Source organism: Coregonus clupeaformis, chromosome 15 (genome assembly GCF_020615455.1).
Source record: "Coregonus clupeaformis isolate EN_2021a chromosome 15, ASM2061545v1, whole genome shotgun sequence".
Lineage (NCBI taxonomy): Eukaryota > Metazoa > Chordata > Actinopteri > Salmoniformes > Salmonidae > Coregonus > Coregonus clupeaformis.
The window spans coordinates 55,097,724-55,116,678 of record NC_059206.1 but is presented as its reverse complement, the minus strand read 5'-3'; the positions used below and the strand labels follow the sequence as shown (position 1 = coordinate 55,116,678).

Sequence of the window (18,955 nt, the reverse complement as noted above, 5' to 3'; positions counted from 1 at the left end):
GGAACCACACCCGGCCAACATAGAAATACAATAACATAGAATCTATACATAGAAATTCACACCCGGACCAAACCAACGAGAAACAACAGGCATTTAAAAGGTCAGGGCGTGACAGTACCCCCCAAAGGTGCGGACTCCGGCCGCAAAACCTAACTTAACAGGGGAGGGTCCGGGTGGGCATCTAGCCTCGGTGACGTCCTCTCCCTTACTGCCTCCCCGTTGCATCCCTGGTCCGGTCTGGACCTCGGCGTGATGCTTCCCCTCTCAGTCCCCCCGCGATGCACCAAGCCCTGTCTGGACCCTGGTGTGGGAGGCCCCGACCCTGGAGAGGGGTTGACGTCTGGTTCTGGAGTGGAGCCGCTGACCGGAGCTGAACTGGACCCCGGTGGAGCGGACTGCTCTGGCTCTGGACTGGAGCAGCTGACTTGGGCTGGACTAGGCACCGGTGGAGCGGACTGCTCTGGCACAGGAGTGGAGCAGCTGACCGGAGCTGGACTTGGCACCGGTGGAGCGGACTGCTCTGGCACTGGAGTGGAGCAGCTGACCGGAGCTGGACTGGGCACCGGTGGAGTGGACTGCTCTGGCACCAGCCGTACCGGGCTGGGGTCACGCACCACTGGTCTGGTGCGAGGAACAGGCATAGGCCGCACCGGGCTGGGAACACGCACCACTGGTTTGGTGCGAGGAGCAGGCACGGGGCGTACCGGGCTGGCGACACGCACCACTGGTTTGGTGCGGGGAGCAGGTACGGGCCGTACCGGACTGGATACACGCACCACTGGTTTGGTGCGGGGAGCAGGTACGGGACGTACCGGGCTGGCGACAAGCGCCACTGGTTTGGTGCGAGGAGCAGGTACAGGGCGTACCGGGCTGGCGACACGCACCACTGGTTTGGTGCGGGTAGCAGGTACGGGGCGTACCAGGCTGGGGAGGCGCACTGGTGACACAGTGCGTAGAACCGGAGCAGGATATACTGGACCGTGGAGGCGTACTGGAGGTCTGGAGTGTAAAGCTGGCACAACCCGTCCTGGCTGGATGCCCACTTTCGCACGGCACGTGCAGGGCGCTGGCACAGGACGCACTGGGCTGTGAAGGCAAACTGGCGACACAGTGCGTATTTTTTCCCGCATAGCTAGGTTCCTCAATGAACACACGCTCCTTCTGTTGCCTGGCCAGCTCCTCTCTCCGTGCATCCACTAATTCCTTCTCCCTACGGGCCTCCTGCAGCGCCTCCTTTTGAAGGGAGCTCTCCTGCTCTATCCTCGCTATCAGCCCCCGTAATGTGGTGGCCTCCTCTCTCAAACTGCTGATCCGCAGGTCTTGGAGGACCTCTAAAATAACGGCCTCCTCCTCCACAGTCAGCCCTTTCACGGCCTCCTGCTGCTTCGTCAACCACCCAGTGTGTCTCTCTGGCTTTATTCGTCGTCGGCACCGCTGGCGTCGCCGTTGATCCGGACACCAGCCCTCCTCCATTACCTCACCGTAACGGACGGCTTCCTCCTCTGTAATTACTAACTGTAAGTCGCTCTGGATAAGAGCGTCTGCTAAATGACTAAAATGTAAATGTAAAATGTAGCTTCCCGCTGTGTCCAGGGTGTTTGCTCCTCCTGGGCACGCTGCTTGGTTCGTTGGTGGTGGGATCTTCTGTCACGTTCGTTGAGTACAGGATTGGACCAAGGTGCAGCGTGGAATGCATACATGTTTATTCACTACAACACACGACAAAACAACAAACGCAACGTACCATGCCGCTCACAATGGCTACACACAAACAAGAGTCAAGATCCCACAACATAGGTAGGCAAAATGGCTACCTAAGTATGATCCCCAATCAGAGGCAACGATCGACAGCTGCCTCTGATTGGGAACCACACCCGGCCAACATAGAAATACAATAACATAGAATCTATACATAGAAATTCACACCCTGACCAAACCTACGAGAAACAACAGGCATTTAAAGGTCAGGGCGTAACAGCATTCTCTACTGGAAAGTTGGTTGGCCCTCTTTGATGTCACGTAGGTTGGTACATTGCTATGTTTTCATTTATAAAGAACTTTTACAAAAAGTCCCACTGTGTCTAACATCATTACTAAACTTTAGACATAGGAGTTACCATACCCGGTCTCAGGGATGGCTAACTCTGGAAATTCCTTTGGTCTCTACTGAGTTAGGTAAATCAGCTTTTAGTTTTCTTGCACCTTATTTGTGTAACAATCTTCAAAATGTGATGTTCTGGTGCCTCTAGGGCAATTCAGAAGGCTGATTGAGGACCTTATTACTGATGAATGTGTTAGTTTTTTATGACCAGTTTTTTCTTTCTGCTTTCATTTTGTATTTATATTTTGCTGTGTGTATTTTCTGTAATTTATGTAATTCAGGGCTCATCTATAAAATATACCTTAGTCTCAGTATGACTCACTGATAAAATAAAGGTTAAATAAATAAAATAAATACAAAATAGACATCACACTGGATAAAACCTGATCATCTAAATATGGCACATTTCTTTAAAAGAAAAAAAGAAAAAAGGACTGGTTACATTGTAAAAACATCGAGTAACATAATCGTTGTTTACATTGTGAAATAAATGCAGACACCTATCATGCTACAATGTATAATTTATTTAAGGCCACAATGTATCAATTCAGTGGCGTTCTGTCAAGTACAAGCAAGCCGCAACCGTTCTTATTATACGTCAATGGCCGCAACTCGGCTGTGTCTACGATTCAACCAATAAGAAAGCGCCCTGTTGGCCGAACAGGCATTCCCGTCATCCTCTCTGTTTCAATGCTAAGTAAGCAGTGATACCAAAAGATGGCGGTGTCCATAGGACGGGGTCTGTCTGCTGATGCTTGTTTATTAATATTAACTTTAACATTTCACCACAGTAATGCCAATAATATCGTCGCTGGTGCCTCGACCGAAGAAACCCCACACCGCCGGTTTGAATACAAGTACAGTTTCAAGGGACCGCACCTGTCTCAAGCCGACGGGAGTATTCCTTTTTGGGTGCATAGTGGAAGTAAGTTTCAATTTGTGGTTGGCTAGGCTATTGCTTACCGTTATCAATTATCATAACCTATAAATAGGTACAATGGAAAATCAGCTGCGATAGCTATCTTGCCACTCTAGCCAGTGAATGTAGCTATTTTGCATGTGGGGGATACATTTGACACGTTTGTTGTAGCTAGCCGGCTACTGCCAGTGCCTGATGTAGAGAAGTTCTGTAGGTGGATCAGATCATTGTTGTGTAGAGAAGTTCTCGACTGTGCAGACTTGGCTTGCTACAGTTGGCTGTCAGTATCTATACATAGTGGCCTGATATCAAACTCGTTTAAACATGTCATGGCAGTGAAATAGCCAGCAGCTTTAGGATATTTTAGAGAAGCAGGAGAAGAGAAATGTGAAAGGTATACACATGCACCATCATGCAATATGCTGACATCATTAAACAGCTTCAGTTACCAAGTAACTACATTGAATACTACCTTGTCACATTAATTTACGTTTGTTCATTTTATCCATTTAGCAGACTCTTATCCAGAGCGACATACAGTTAGTGCATTCATGTTAAGATAGCATACAGTTAGTGCATTCATGTTAAGATAGCTAGGTGGGACAACCACATCACAGGCATAGTAACTACACGCTGACATATAATAGTTCAGTTGGTTCCTTTCAACAATACAGAGTCTTACAAACAAAGACACAAGGATGACTTGCACACAGACAGATCAAACTGGAATGTGAACTTTCCTCTTGCTAGTCCAAGTTGTGGCTTTCTCCTTGCAACACACAACCACACACATGCTACAGCAGGCAGGTTTCACAATACCTAATATTTGAGAGTGCTTTTGAAGTTCATGAGCATTGCATTGCTTGCTTTAGGCTACCTTTCCTATTGAAGTGGTCTGCTTGTCCTCTAGCCTAGCATGGTTTTGTGTAGCGTAAAGGGTTAACAAATCAGTATCTCTAAAAACCGTGCAAAGGTCCAGCTGACGACACAACCATATTTTTGGAGTCAATTTTACAATGGTGCCCATTTCTTATCAGTATAGGCTTTAGCGAGATGGCATGTCGCTCTACACATGTTGTACAATTGTAATTTAGAATTTGGTCACAGCAAATAAGTATAGGCAAAGGTCCATATGCCAAAGCCTGGTTGCGTTAGGCTAGTTGCTATTACCCATATTTCTCCTTTCCAAGGCCATATCTCTCTTGGCTAGATGATAAAGCCTAACACGAGTGAGGTAGTTTAGATATAGCATGGTCTTGTTTCTAGCCATAAGCCTGACAAGCATGGCTTGACATTGCATAGCTCTTCACAAGAGTCTCTATGGTTGAGTGACCTCTACTGCAGCATTAACAATACTAGGCCTATTCTAATGTCTCTCCGTCGTTTGCATAGGAGGCTTTCAGATATAATATTAATGTTGCTGACAGAGGGCCTTGGACACAATCCCAGGAGCACTCATATTAAGGTGTACATGGGCTGAACAAACATTTATGTTCCTAACCCCAAGCTTTGTAAGAAAATGAACCTCCTGGTCAATTGTTTTCCCTGGGCCAATAGGCTACTGTTTCTCCATCTGTAGTTACACTATACAGTTAAACAAGTATTTCTGGACCTTCACGGAGTGAGTTTTCACAGTTTCTGTACAGTTTAAATTCAGGAAACTCTTTGAATTCATGACATGCGAAGCTCAATATTTTTGTACGTTAGGATTTGCCAGTATGACTTAATTGAACATAAACTAGAATGTACCCCCCAACCCTGCTAACTATCAACCTCCTTGTATTCCAGATGCCATCCCCAGTGCCGACCAGGTCCGTATCACCCCCTCTCTCAGGAGTCAGAAGGGCTCAGTCTGGACCAAAAACGCGGTCAACTTTGACCACTGGGAGGCTGAGGTGACCTTCCGTGTGTCTGGACGGGGGAGGATGGGAGCCGACGGCCTGGTAAGAACTGAATAACACCTCCTGATTTCCATACACTCTGACTCTTTCACTGCTGAGCTGTGCTGGCCTGGTTACAACTGTACCATAGTTGCTGGAACCTCCTTTCTATGGCTTCCATTCACTTTGACTCTAGACCAGGGATGGGCAACATTGATTGATTATAATTATTATTATGGGGTGGGGGCCACAAAAAAAAAACGTTTTAGCAAGCAGTGTAGCAAACATTTTAGCGGCCCCCCAAAAGCAAAACATTTTAGCGGCCCCCCTCGACAGCGAAGTGAAAAAAATACCTTTTTAAAGTTCATTTCCTGCAAATCTACACATTTTGCCATGGGGTGGAGAGATACATTTGCAGTTTTACAGATCATTTCCTGCAATTCTACACATTTTGCCATAGGGTGGAGGCACGTTTGCGGTTTTTAAAATGGTAACTGATGAACGATGGGCCACACCCCGGTCGGTAGTTCGACCATGCTTAATACAAGTTTAGATAGCTGGCCGCTAGACTAACTTACCAATCAAAATGTTTTTTGCTGACATGGGCTAATTAAGTGACTGCTGATCCACAACGAAATCACCTTGTGTATTCTATTATTCTAACTCTCAACAGTAAGTTGGTCCGAGGGGCCTACAAAAGTGCCCATCCCTGCTCTAGACCTTTTCACACTACATGCTGTAGCTGATCAAGCTGTGCTTTACAGGCCTGGTTACGCATCCACCTTTGTTGCTGGAACAATGCTAGAAAGGACAATGTGAAAAGAGCCAGTTAAATATCAGGGCCAGCACTAGGGCTGGACAGTAATTGTGTAAATGACGTTTATGGATGAAGACGTCATGAACATTTTATAATTGTATCTTGAATACAAACAAGAAAAGTAAACGTAAGCATGGTTAATTAAACAGCCGATATAAGGAAAGATTAGTGGAGACAAAACTAGCCTATATCATGGCGGCTGTTGTGCTAGTAGAGGATGTGGTCTTGTGCTGACCTGCAGGCTCAGACTTCAGGTTAATAACCATGTTTATCTCTCAAAGTCGGTCCTGTCCCTGTGTGACTCAGTTGGTGAGAGCGTGGTGCTATTAACGCCAAGGTCGTGGGTTCAATTCCTACATTATGCTTTCACTGTACTGTACATCTTACTGTATCTATTGTCCCTATGTTTATCTGTCTGTCCCTCTGCTGCTCTACTGTTACATGTAGTTATTTAGACAGTTAAACACGTATTTTTAGACCTTCAGTCTCTCCATGTCTTAATTTCTCCCTGTCTGTCCCTCTAATAGGCGATATGGTTCACCACTGCACAAGGCCTAGATGGTCCTGTCTATGGAGCCGCTGACAACTGGAACGGCATCGGCATTTTCTTCGATTCCTTTGACAACGATGGGAAGGTTGGTGGCCATATTAATTATTTATTCATAAAATACTAAATATAATGCATTTATAATAAATGCATTCATTTATTTTATCATAGGTAAAGCAAAAAGTTTATAATACTTGTTATTAACACCTTAATATTCAATTATTACAATGCAAATAATAGGAAGAATAGATTGATACTGTACACACTTATCTTGGATACAAACATTTTTTTCATACTTTAAAGTGGTATGCCTAGGTCTGATGAGGACGTATGCTGGGATTGGATAAAAGAAACCCAAATGACCTTCAAAACATAGATTAGGTATATTACAGATTTAATGTTTAACTGTTTGTTTTAGAAAAATAACCCTGCTGTGCTGGTGGTGGGAAACAATGGCAAACTTGTTTATGATCACCCAAAGTAAGTCAACATTTCCTTGCCTAACTGACATCACCAAATGAAAATGTAAACAATTTAAAGAAGATTAGAAAATATGATTATACAGTATATTTGTGGTTGGAGATTATAATCCTCAATCTCTTCCTAATCTCCCTTGACAGTGAAAAATGTAAATCGCTTTTCTGTGCCAGTTGATCTAGGCCTATGTCACACTGTTTTCTGTTTTGTCACTGCTGAAAATGTTTACAATAATAGGAGTAAATTACATTTGAAATGTTTTCCTTAATTTCTCAAATCTCCAAATCATTTACTTTTGGAAATGTTATTTGTTTGACCATACTGTATATGGAGCATTTTATCCTCTGCACTTGCTTCTCGTGCTGCTATCATGCATGTGTATTTCATACTTTATATGGATCGACGTTTGCCTTTGTTCTTTTGTTATTGTCGATGCTTGTGGGGATCAATTCATTTCTCTTGAAATATACTGTATGAAGTACTACTACTATAATAATATAGTGTTTAGTTTTAGTGTCTAAACAGGATGTTTTTTGTTGCAGTGATGGCACGACTCAAGCGCTGGGGACATGCTTAAGAGACTTTCGTAACAAACCCTATCCTGTCAGAGCCAAAATAACATACTACAAGAAGACGCTAACGGTAGGAGAATATTCAATCAACCTTCTCAAATAATCTCTCTCCCTTGTACTCATCGATACCACTGTCCATACACTGATCTCTGCCTTTTACTCTGTTTTTCTCCACATCAACAGAGACATGGATACGGAACAGTTTTGCATTAAGCAGACAAAAATACCCTAATCTTTTTATATTGGTCATTTATTTCAATTGATTGCCCTTAGTTGATGTGCTGTTGTCTGTCCTCTCAGGTGTTGATCAACAATGGTTTCACTCCAGATAAGGATGACTATGAGTTCTGTACCAAAGTGGACAACATGATCATTCCTCAGGAGGGCTACCTTGGCATCTCAGCTGCCACGGGAGGTCTAGCAGGTGATTATCTTGGTAACAGTTTACTTAAGGCCTGCAGGTGTAATGCATTATAATGTGGTTGTAATGCATTATTAAACTTGCCAAAAGCAAGTTTGTCTTTCAAATTAGAGTTTACTCTTCTATAAACATTGATTATACTGCTTAAAATCTCACATTAGGATTATTGTTGTCAGGCTACATTTCAGCTAAACCTAGGGTATGGCAAAGTGACAAGGAAGTCATTTACTGCATTTCTTCACAATTTAAAAACTCTCAAATGCAATTTAAAGAACAGCAAAACATTTATGAATTCACTCCAGGCATTATCACCTTGGCTAGTATAGTTTCATGTCAAGTCAAACAGCATCTACCTAACCATCTACAGCCATCTTCCACCTCTGCACTGTTTTGAGAGAAAAGTTTAGCTGTTCACTGCAGAGCTCAGTCAATGCGCTTTTCATAGCCCTAAAGCCAGCAGGGAAAACATCCTTCCCGCCCTGCTCAGAGCCGTCCGCATTGTTCGAAAGCCAGCCCGCTAATACCGCTAAACTGCATTTGCTTTTTAATCGGGATTGGAATGATTTTTGTAGCCTATTTTAAATTGTTGGTGTTGAACTAGGGTATGGCGACTGCCATACCCAATTGATGCCCCTGCTTAACGTTATATCATGATACATTTATTTTAAAATCATGTTTTAATGCTTTTTTTTTGTAAAATAATTTGTTTGTATATAACCTTTGTCTTCCAGATGACCATGATGTCCTGTCCTTCTTGACGTTCAGACTAACAGAACCTGGCCAAGAACTGGTAACTAGATTTTCTTAGTTGTACCACTCAGAGCTAGTAACTAATTTTATTTTCTACCACTTGCACTCTCCAGTCCTTAGTTATACCACTCTCCAGTAATATTTAATTGGAAGAAGATCTGAGTGAAATTGTGAATTGTGTGGGTTTCTTCAATAGATGTATGAAAAAGTGTGATGTAAGTAAGGGGCCTCAGTCTCTTCAGTGCGTGTTCAGAGTGGTTGTTTTGTCTGTCCCATTGAAGCCCCCACCTGAAGCAGAGATGCCCAAGGAGGATCAGGACAAGTACCAGGAGGAATTTGAGAACTTTCAGCAGGAGCTGGACAAAAAGAAAGAGGACTATCAGAAAGAGCATCCGGACGTCCATAAAGAAACCAGTTAGTTTCACTCAATAAAATGTGTCATACTTCATACTCTCTTTACTTTTGCTATACTTTTTATATTGAGACTAATATATTTTTATATCCTTTAATATTGATGTTATTATTCAATAGTTTGGTCAATTAAATATAAATGTAACTAAAGAGAGTCGCACACTTTATAAGCTCCCAGTAATTTATTGAGGAAAACACCAAATTTTCGGCATCAGTGCCTTCTTCAGGGTGAAGGCACTGATGCAGCCACCACTGATGCCGAAATGTGGTTTGCCCAATAAATTACTGAGAGCTTATATATATATATACAGTGGGGAGAACAATTATTTGATACACTGCTGATTTTGCAGGTTTTCCTACTTACAAAGCATGTAGAGGTCTGTAATTTTGATCATAGGTACACTTCAACTGTGAGAGACGGAATCTAAAACAAAAATCCAGAAAATCACATTGTATGATTTTTAAGTAATTAATTTGCATTTTATTGCATGACATAAGTATGTGATACATCAGAAAAGCAGAACTTAATATTTGGTACAGAAACCTTTGTTTGCAATTACAGAGATCATACGTTTCCTGTAGGTCTTGACCAGGTTTGCACACACTGCAGCAGGGATTTTGGCTCACTCCTCCATACAGACCTTCTCCAGATCCTTCAGGTTTCGGGGATGTCACTGGGCAATATGGACTTTCAGCTCCCTCCAAAGATGTTCTATTTTGTTCAGGTCTGGAGACTGGCTAGGCCACTCCAGGACCTTGAGATGCTTCTTACGGAGCCACTCCTTAGTTGCCCTGGCTGTGTGTTTCGGGTCGTTGTCATGCTGGAAGACCCAGCCACGACCCATCTTCAATACTCTTACTGAGGGAAGGAGGTTGTTGGCCAAGATCTCGCGATACATGGCCCCATCCATCCTCCCCTCAATACGGTGCAGTCGTCCTGTCCCCTTTGCAGAAAAGCATCCCCAAGAATGATGTTTCCACCTCCATGCTTCACGGTTGGGATGGTGTTCTTGGGGTTGTACTCATCCTTCTTCTTCCTCCAAACACGGCGAGTGGAGTTTAGACCAAAAAGCTCTATTTTTGTCTCATCAGACCACATGACCTTCTCCCATTCCTCCTCTGGATCATCCAGATGGTCATTGGCAAACTTCAGACGGGCCTGGAAATGCGCTGGCTTGAGCAGGGGGACCTTGCATTTGCTGCAGGATTTTAATCCATGACGGCGTAGTGTGTTACTAATGGTTTTCTTTGAGACTGTGGTCCCAGCTCTCTTCAGGTCATTGACCAGGTCCTGCCGTGTAGTTCTGGGCTGATCCCTCACCTTCCTCATGATCATTGATGCCCCACGAGGTGAGGTCTTGCATGGAGCCCCAGACCGAGGGTGATTGACCGTCATCTTGAACTACTTCCATTTTCTAATAATTGCGCCAACAGTTGTTGCCTTCTCACCAAGCTGCTTGCCTATTGTCTTGTAGCCCACCCCAGCCTTGTGCAGGTCTACAATTTTATCCCTGATGTCCTTACACAGCTCTCTGGTCTTGGCCATTGTGGAGAGGTTGGAGTCTGTTTGATTGAGTGTGTGGACAGGTGTCTTTTATACAGGTAACGAGTTCAAACAGGTGCAGTTAATACAGGTAATGAGTGGAGAACAGGAGGGCTTCTTAAAGAAAAACTAACAGGTCTGTGAGAGCCGGAATTCTTACTGGTTGGTAGGTGATCAAATACTTATGTCATGCAATAAAATGCAAATGAATTACTTAAAAATCATATAATGTGATTTTCTGGATTTTTGTTTTAGATTCCGTCTCTCACAGTTGAAGTGTACCTATGATAAAAATTACAGACCTCTACATGCTTTGTAAGTAGGAAAACCTGCAAAATTGGCAGTGTCTCAAATACTTGTTCTCCCCACTGTATATAGTGTGTGCAACTCTTTATTTATCTTTATAGCCTACAGTTTACTTGCAGTTAGTCAGCACCTCTACTTTTTTTGGGGGCTGGGTGCCAGTTCATACTTTTCACTAGACAATTAAATATAAATAACATATATATGGCTGCTTTGTACGTACTAGATGCTAGGCTGTCTAGATGCTAATACTTGATGCAACAGGTGTGTCCTGTTCTGTGTAGTTGAGGACATGTACGAGAGTGTCAACGACAGGGAGATCCGCCAGGTGTTTGAGGGTCAGAACCGGATCCACCTGGAGATCAAACAGCTTCACCGTCAGCTGGCGATGATCCTCGACGAACAGCGCCGCTATGTCTCTGTGGTTACAGACGAGATCTCCAAACGCCAAGGGGAGTCGGGAGGACAGGTGGGACAGGTAGGAAGTTTATGAGTATAGACTTACATTCGCTCACACGCGTGCACAAACATTTACATTACACACACAATTGCAACTACCTACTTCCTTGTGTAGGCCTCTAAATATGGTGCTCTGACAGAGGCCTTGCATCGAAGACGGAAGGTGTCATTCATAAATCCACTGCTGACTATGCCACTAACCTCAGCCTTTTACTCTGTTTTGTTCACCTCAGTAGAGGCATTGACATTGCTTGACTTGAACTGAAATAGGTGCTGGTAATAATGTTGTGTGCTGGTACTGTTTATATTTAGGTGCAAGATCTCAAACACTTTTGAGCGAATATTATATAAGAGGTGCAGGAACTCGAGTAATAAAAATGTTGAGGTGCCGGTACTCGGCTCCTGTTAGCTCCTGCCCAAGGCAAGCACTGGCCATGGTCATACAGTGCCTTCAGAAAGTATTCACACCCCTCGACTTTTTCCAAATTTTGTTGTTACAAAGTGGGATTTAAAATTGATTTAATTGTAATTTTTGGTTCATGATCTACACAAAATTCTCTAATGTAAAAGTGGAGAAAAAATATCTAACGTTTCTAAAAAATATGAATGAAAAATAAAACACTAAGATATGTATTTTGATTTATATAAGTAGTGAACCCCCTGAGTCAATACATGTTAGAATCACCTTTGGCAGCAATTACAGATGTGACTCTTTCTGGGTAAGTATCAAAGAGCTTTCCACACCTGGATTGTACAACATTTTCCCATTATTCTTTTCAAAATTCTTCAAGCTCAGTCAAATTGGTTGTTGATCATTCCCAGACAACCATTTTCAGGTCTTGTGATAGATTTTCAAGCAGATTGAAGTCAACTTTAAGTCAAAAGATTTGGCCTTGCTTAGGTTTTGGCCTGTGCTTAGGTCATGATGCAGCCACCACTATGCTTGAAAATATGGAGAGTGGTACACATTAATGTGTTATATTGGATTTGCCCCAAACATAACACTTTGTATTCAGGACAAAAAGTGCATTGCTTTGCCACATTTTTTGCAGTATTACTTTAGTGCCTTGTTGCAAACAGGATGCATGTTTTGGAATATTTTTATTCTGTACAGGATCCCTTCTTTTCACTCTGTCAATTAGGTTAGTATTGTGGAGTATCTACAATGTTGTTGATCCATCCTTAATTTTCTCCTATCACATTAAACTCCAACTGTTTTAAAGTCACCATTGGCCTCATGGTAAAATCCCTGAGCGGTGTCCTTCCTCTCTGGCAACTGAGTTAGGAAGGACGCCTGTATCTTTGTAGTGACTGGGTATATTGATACATCATCCAAAGTGTAATTAACAACTTTTTCACCATGCCCAAAGGGATATTCAATGTCTTTTTTTTTTACCCATCTACCAGTAGGTAGCCTTCTTTGCAAGGCATTGGAAACCTCCCTGGTGTTAGTGGTTGAATCTGTGATTTGAAATTCACTGCTCAACTGAGGGACTTTACAGATAATTGTATGTGTGGGGTACAGAGATTAACTATAAAAACTATAATTGCACACAGTGAGTCCATGCAACTTATTTAGTGACTTGTTAAGCACATTTTTACTCCTGAACTTATTTAGGCTTGCAATAACAAAGGGGATGAATAGTTGACTCAAGACATTTCAGCTTTTCATTTTTAATTAATTTGTAAAAACATAATTCTACTTTGACATTTATGGGGTATTGTGTGTGTGTGTGTGTGTGTGTGTGTGTAGGCCAGTGACAAAACATCACAATTTAATTAATTTAACAATTTCATCCATTTAAAATTCATGCTTTAATACAACAAAGTCAAGGGGTATGAATATTTTCTGAAGGCACTGTATGTATACCAGTTTTATTACTAAAAAGGTGAAGCCTTTACTCAAACATGTTTCAGTAATTTACCCTTAGGTATGATAACTTTATTAATTGAATTGTTTGATATATCTTCTTTAGGCTCCTAGTAAAGAGATGGGTGCAGTGGTCGCAACACAACAGGAGATACTGAGTAACCTGAACGAGTTGAGGTAAGTGCAGTAGTAATGACCATTGTTGTTTTATTTTCTTTAACTGTATTTGTTTCACACACAGTACTGTACGTAAGATCTGATATTCCAGAAAAACAAGCTATTGTTTCAATCAATAAAGAAATCCTTGTATCTCACAATACAATACTCTGCTGTCGCAGGTGTCCTAATCTATCTAGCTCCTCTAGCCTGTCTTCTTGGGTTGAAATCCCCCTGGCTTGTCTGTAGGATTCACTATGATACCTTAAACCTTCACTACAAGCCCCTCAGTGGGATAGACGCCTTATCTCATTTTAAATTTTCGTCATTTAGCAGACGCTCTTATCCAGAGCGACTTACAAATTGGTGCATTCACCTTATGATAGCCAGTGGGACAACCACTTTACAATAGTTTTTTTTTTTTGGGGGGTGGGGTAAGGGGGATTACTTTATCCTATCCCAGGTATTCCTTAAAGAGGTGGGGTTTCAAGTGTCTCCGGAAGGTGGTGAGTGACTCCGCTGTCCTGGCGTCGTGAGGGAGCTTGTTCCACCATTGGGGTGCCAGAGCAGCGAACAGTTTTGACTGGGCTGAGCGGGAACTGTGCTTCCGCAGAGGTAGGGGAGCCAGCAGGCCAGAGGTGGATGAACGTAGTGCCCTTGTTTGGGTGTAGGGACTGATCAGAGCCTGAAGGTACGGAGGTGCCGTTCCCCTCACAGCTCCGTAGGCAAGTACCATGGTCTTGTAGCAGATGCGAGCTTCAACTGGAAGCCAGTGGAGTGTGCGGAGGAGCGGGGTGATGTGAGTGAGAGAACTTGGGAAGGTTGAACACCAGATGGGCTGCGGCGTTCTGGATGAGTTGTAGGAGTTTAATGGCACAGGCAGGGAGCCCAGCCAACAGCTAGTTGCAGTAATCCAGACGGGAGATGACAAGTGCCTGGATTAGGACCTGTGCCGCTTCCTGTGTAAGGCAGCGTCGTACTCTGCGAATGTTGTAGAGCATGAACCTACAAGATCGGGTCACCGCCTTGATGTTAGTGGAGAACGACAGGGTGTTGTCCAGGGTCATGCCAAGGCTCTTTGCACTCTGGGAGGAGGACACAGCGGAGTTGTCAACCGTGATGGCGAGATCATGGAACGGGCAGTCCTTCCCCGGGAGGAAGAGCAGCTCCGTCTTGCCGAGGTTCAGCTTGAGGTGGTGATCCGTCATCCACACTGATATGTCTGCCAGACATGCAGAGATGCGATTCGCCACCTGGTTATCAGAAGGGGGAAAGGAGAAGATTAATTGTGTGTCGTCTGCGTAGCAATGATAGGAAAGGCCATGTGAGGATATGACAGAGCCAAGTGACTTGGTGTATAGCGAGAATAGGAGAGGGCCTAGAACTGAGCCCTGGGGGACACCAGTGGTGAGAGCACGTGGTGCGGAGACAGATTCTCGCCATGCCACCTGGTAGGAGCGACCTGTCAGGTAGGACGCAATCCAAGAGTGAGCCGCGCCGGAGATGCCCAACTCGGAGAGGGTGGAGAGGAGGATCTGATGGTTCACAGTATCAAAGGCAGCAGATAGGTCTAGAAGGATGAGAGCAGAGGAGAGAGAGTTAGCTTTAGCAGTGCGGAGAGCGTCCGTGACACAGAGAAGAGCAGTCTCAGTTGAATGACCAGTCTTGAAACCTGACTGGTTTGGATCAAGAAGGTCATTCTGAGAGAGATAGCAAGAGAGTTGGCTAAAGACGGCATGCTCAAGAGTTTTGGAGAGAATGGGATACTGGTCTGTAGTTGTTGACATCGGAGGGATTGAGTGTAGGTTTTTTGAGAAGGGGTGCAACTCTCGCTCTCTTGAAGACGGAAGGGACATAGCCAGCGGTCAAGGATGAGCGAGGTGAGGTAAGGGAGAAGGTCACCGGAAATGGTCTGGAGAAGAGAGGAGGGGATAGGGTCAAGCGGGCAGGTTGTTGGGCGGCCGGCCGTCACAAGTCGCAAGATTTCATCTGGAGAGTGAGGGGAGAAAGAAGTCAAAGCATAGGGTAGGGCAGTATGAGCAGGACCAGTGGTGTCATTTGACTTAACAAACGAGGATCGGATATCGTCAACATTCTTTTTATCCACAGAGGGGGGGAGGGGGAGGAGGATTCAGCAGGGAGGAGAAGGTGGCAAAGAGCTTCCTAGGGTTAGAGGCAGATGCTTGGAATTTAGAGTGGTAGAAAGTGGCTTTAGCAGCAGAAACAGAGGAAGAAAATGTAGAGAGGAGGGAGTGAAAAGATGCCAGGTCCGCAGGGAGTCTAGTTTTCCTAAATTTCTGCTCCGCTTCCCGGAGCCCTGTTCTGTGAGCTCGCAATTTTTTTATTTTATTTTTTTATTTCACCTTTATTTAACCAGGTAAACCAGTTGAGAACAAGTTCTCATTTACAACTGCGACCTGGCCAAGATAAAGCATAGCAGTGCGATAAAAACAAACAGAGTTACATATGGGGTAAAACAAAACAAAGTCAAAAATACAACAGAAATACATATAATATACAGTGTGCAAATTTAGCAAGTTATGGAGGTAAGGCAATAAAATAGGCTATAGTGCAAAATAATTACAATTAGTATTAACACTGGAATGATAGATGTGCAAGAGATGATGTGCAAATAGAGATACTGGGGTACAAATGAGCAAAATAGATAACAATATAGGGATGAGGTAGTTGGGCGGGCTAATTTCAGATGGGCTGTGTACAGGTGCAGTGATCGGTAAGGTGCTCTGACAACTGATGCTTAAAGTTAGTGAGGGAGATAAGTGTCTCCAGCTTCAGAGATTTTTGCAATTTGTTCCAGTCATTGGCAGCAGAGAACTGGAAGGAATTGCGGCCAAAGGAGGTGTTGGCTTTGGGGATGACCAGTGAGATATATCCGCTGGAGCGCAGACTACGGGTGGGTGTTGCTATGGTGACCAATGAGCTAAGATAAGGCGGGGATTTGCCTAGCAGTGATTTATAGATGGCCTGGAGCCAGTGGGTTTGGCGACGAATATGTAGTGAGGACCAGCCAACAAGAGCGTACATGTCACAGTGGTGGGTATTATATGGGGCTTTGGAGACAAAACGGATGGCACTGTGATAGACTACATCCAATTTGCTGAGTAGAGTGTTGGAGGCTATTTTGTAAATGACATCGCCGAAGTCAAGGATCGGTAGGATAGTCAGTTTTACGAGGGCATGTTTGGCAGCATGAGTGAAGGAGGCTTTGTTGCGAAATAGGAAACCGATTCTAGATTTAACTTTGGATTGGAGATTCTTAATGTGAGTCTGGAAGGAGAGTTTACAGTCTAACCAGACACCTAGATATTTGTAGTTGTCCACATACTCTAGGTCAGACCCGTCGAGAGTAGTGATTCTAGTCGGGTGGGCGGGTGCAAGCAGCGTTCGGTTGAAGAGCATGCATTTAGTTTTACTAGTGTTTAAGAGCAGTTGGAGGCTACTGAAGGAGTGTTGTATGGAATTGAAGCTCGTTTGGAGGTTTGTTAACACAGTGTCCAATGAAGGGCCAGATGTATACAAAATGGTGTCGTCTGCGTAGAGGTGGATCTGAGAGTCACCAGCAGCAAGAGCGACGTCATTGATATACACAGAGAAAAGAGTCGTCAAGCCACGGAGCAGGAGGAGAGGACCGAGCCGGCCGGGAGGATAGGGGACATAGAGAGTCAAAGGATGCAGAAAGGGAGGAGAGGAGGTTTGAGGAGGCAGAATCAGGAGATTGGAGGGAGAATGATTGAGCAGAGGGAAGAGATGATAGGATGGAAGAGGAGAGAGTAGCGGGAGAGAGAGAGCGAAGGTTGCGACGGCGAATTACCATCTGAGTAGGGGCAGAGTGAGTAGTGTTGGAGGAGAGCCAGAGAGAAAAGGATACAAAGTAGTGGTCGGAGACTTGGAGGGGAGTTGCAGTGAGATTAGTAGAAGAACAGCATCTAGTAAAGATGAGGTCAAGCGTATTGCCTGCCTTATGAGTAGGGGGGGACGGTGAGAGGGTGAGGTCAAAAGAGGAGAGGAGTGGAAAGAAGGAGGCAGAGAGAAATGAGTCAAAGGTAGACGTAGGGAGGTTGAAGTCACCCAGAACTGTGAGGGGTGAGCCATCCTCAGGAAAGGAACTTGTCAAGCTCATTGATGAACTCCCTAAGGGAACCTGGAGGGCGATAAATGATAAGGATGTTAAGCTTGAATGGGCTTGTGACTGTGACAGCATGGAATTCAAATGAGGAGATAGACAGATGGGTCAGGGGAGAAAGAGAGAATGTCCACTTGGGAGAGAAGAGGATTCCTGTGCCACCACCCCGCAGACCAGATGCTCTCGGGGTATGCGAGAACACATGGTCAGACGAGGAGAGATGAACTAAACATCTGGGAAAGCGAGAGAGCGGGGCCTCCCTCACTTCCGTTTAATTGAAACACCCAAATATAACTCTCCCAACTTCCACCTGAGAAACTATAATTGTTGTAAACTACAGCGGTTCAATGTTTTCTAGGAATAGACTAACTTAGTTTATTCAGCTAGCTAACTTGGTACAGTATTCTTCCGTGAAAACCGTCCAGGGCACCGAATCCTATGACGCCACAGCCAACTAGCATGCCAGCCTCCAACAACACGGTTTAGCACCAATACTCGGCCACAACAAACCACCAGTGTGTCAACACGCCAAGCAGATCATTCGTGTCCGTGTCTAACGTTGTGTAAAGTTCTGGGTTAGTCCCGACAGCTTGAGCGAGTCCGTCGTCAACTTATTCAGCCAGTTAGTTAGCTAGAATAGTTAGCATACTAGCTAGCCATTGCTCTCTGCCAACGAAAAAAAACAGAACTCCTCCCACGGCATGAACACACAGAGAGCCAAGCTAACATTAACTAGTCACCCATGTCCTGAATTCCCTTGATCGACTCTGGTTACCAGTAAGTAAAAAGAAAACACAAATGTAGGTTATAACTTACCCCTAGCAGCTACTGTTAGCCAGCCAAGTGCAAAGCTAGCCACTGAATCGACTCCCCAGGAGCTCACCCCTAAACAATATTTGTGTTCAGCTTTTGTTTGCTGACACTCGCTCTTTTGTGCATAAGAATATGAACTAGGGAGTCTGGTGGGCGTTTCTTTAGTTTAGAGAATGTCAGAGCTGCTTACCAGAGCCTGAAGAAATTAAGGATGTTTTTTCTGATATAATAAGTTAATTCCCATAATAAGTTGCATGCAATAATAGTGTTTAACATGATTTTCGAATGACTACCTCATTATGTGACTTGTTAAGCACATTTTTACTCCTGAACTTATTTAGGCTTGCCATAAGAAAGGGGTTGAATACTTTTTGACTCAAGACATTTCAGCTTAACATTTTTTATTAATTTGTAAACATTTCTAAATGCATAATTCCACTTTGACATTATCTGGTATTGTGTACAGGCCAGTGACACAATCTCAATTGTATCCATTTTAAATTCAAGTGGCTGTAACACAACGAAATGTGGAAAAAGTCGAGGGGTGTGAATACTTACTGAAGGCACTGTACAATTATCTGTAAGGTCCCTCAGTCGAGCAGTGAATTTCAAACACCGATTCAACCACAAAGTCCAGGGAGGTTTTCCAAAGAAGGGCACCTATTGGTAGATGGATTAAAATAAAATCTATTGAATATCCCTTTGAGCATGGTGAAGTTATTAATTACACTTTGGATGGTGTATCGATACACCCAGTCACTACAAAGATACA

At 43.9% G+C, this 18,955-nt stretch overlaps 1 protein-coding gene across 1 annotated transcript in view; it reads left to right on the top strand.

The window, feature by feature from the left end:
* The first annotated feature begins 2,793 nt into the window (after positions 1 to 2,793).
* Positions 2,794 to 18,955, top strand: part of LOC121582734 (protein ERGIC-53-like) — a 35,892-nt gene continuing 19,730 nt past the window's right edge. Inside the window, exons 1-10 of the mRNA XM_041898794.1 lie at positions 2,794 to 3,026; positions 4,809 to 4,963; positions 6,245 to 6,352; positions 6,683 to 6,744; positions 7,284 to 7,383; positions 7,614 to 7,737; positions 8,466 to 8,524; positions 8,766 to 8,898; positions 11,026 to 11,219; positions 13,177 to 13,247. Coding sequence (XP_041754728.1) covers positions 2,819 to 3,026; positions 4,809 to 4,963; positions 6,245 to 6,352; positions 6,683 to 6,744; positions 7,284 to 7,383; positions 7,614 to 7,737; positions 8,466 to 8,524; positions 8,766 to 8,898; positions 11,026 to 11,219; positions 13,177 to 13,247 — 1,214 coding nt within the window. The 5' untranslated portion in view covers positions 2,794 to 2,818. The remainder of the gene's footprint in view (positions 3,027 to 4,808; positions 4,964 to 6,244; positions 6,353 to 6,682; positions 6,745 to 7,283; positions 7,384 to 7,613; positions 7,738 to 8,465; positions 8,525 to 8,765; positions 8,899 to 11,025; positions 11,220 to 13,176; positions 13,248 to 18,955) is intronic.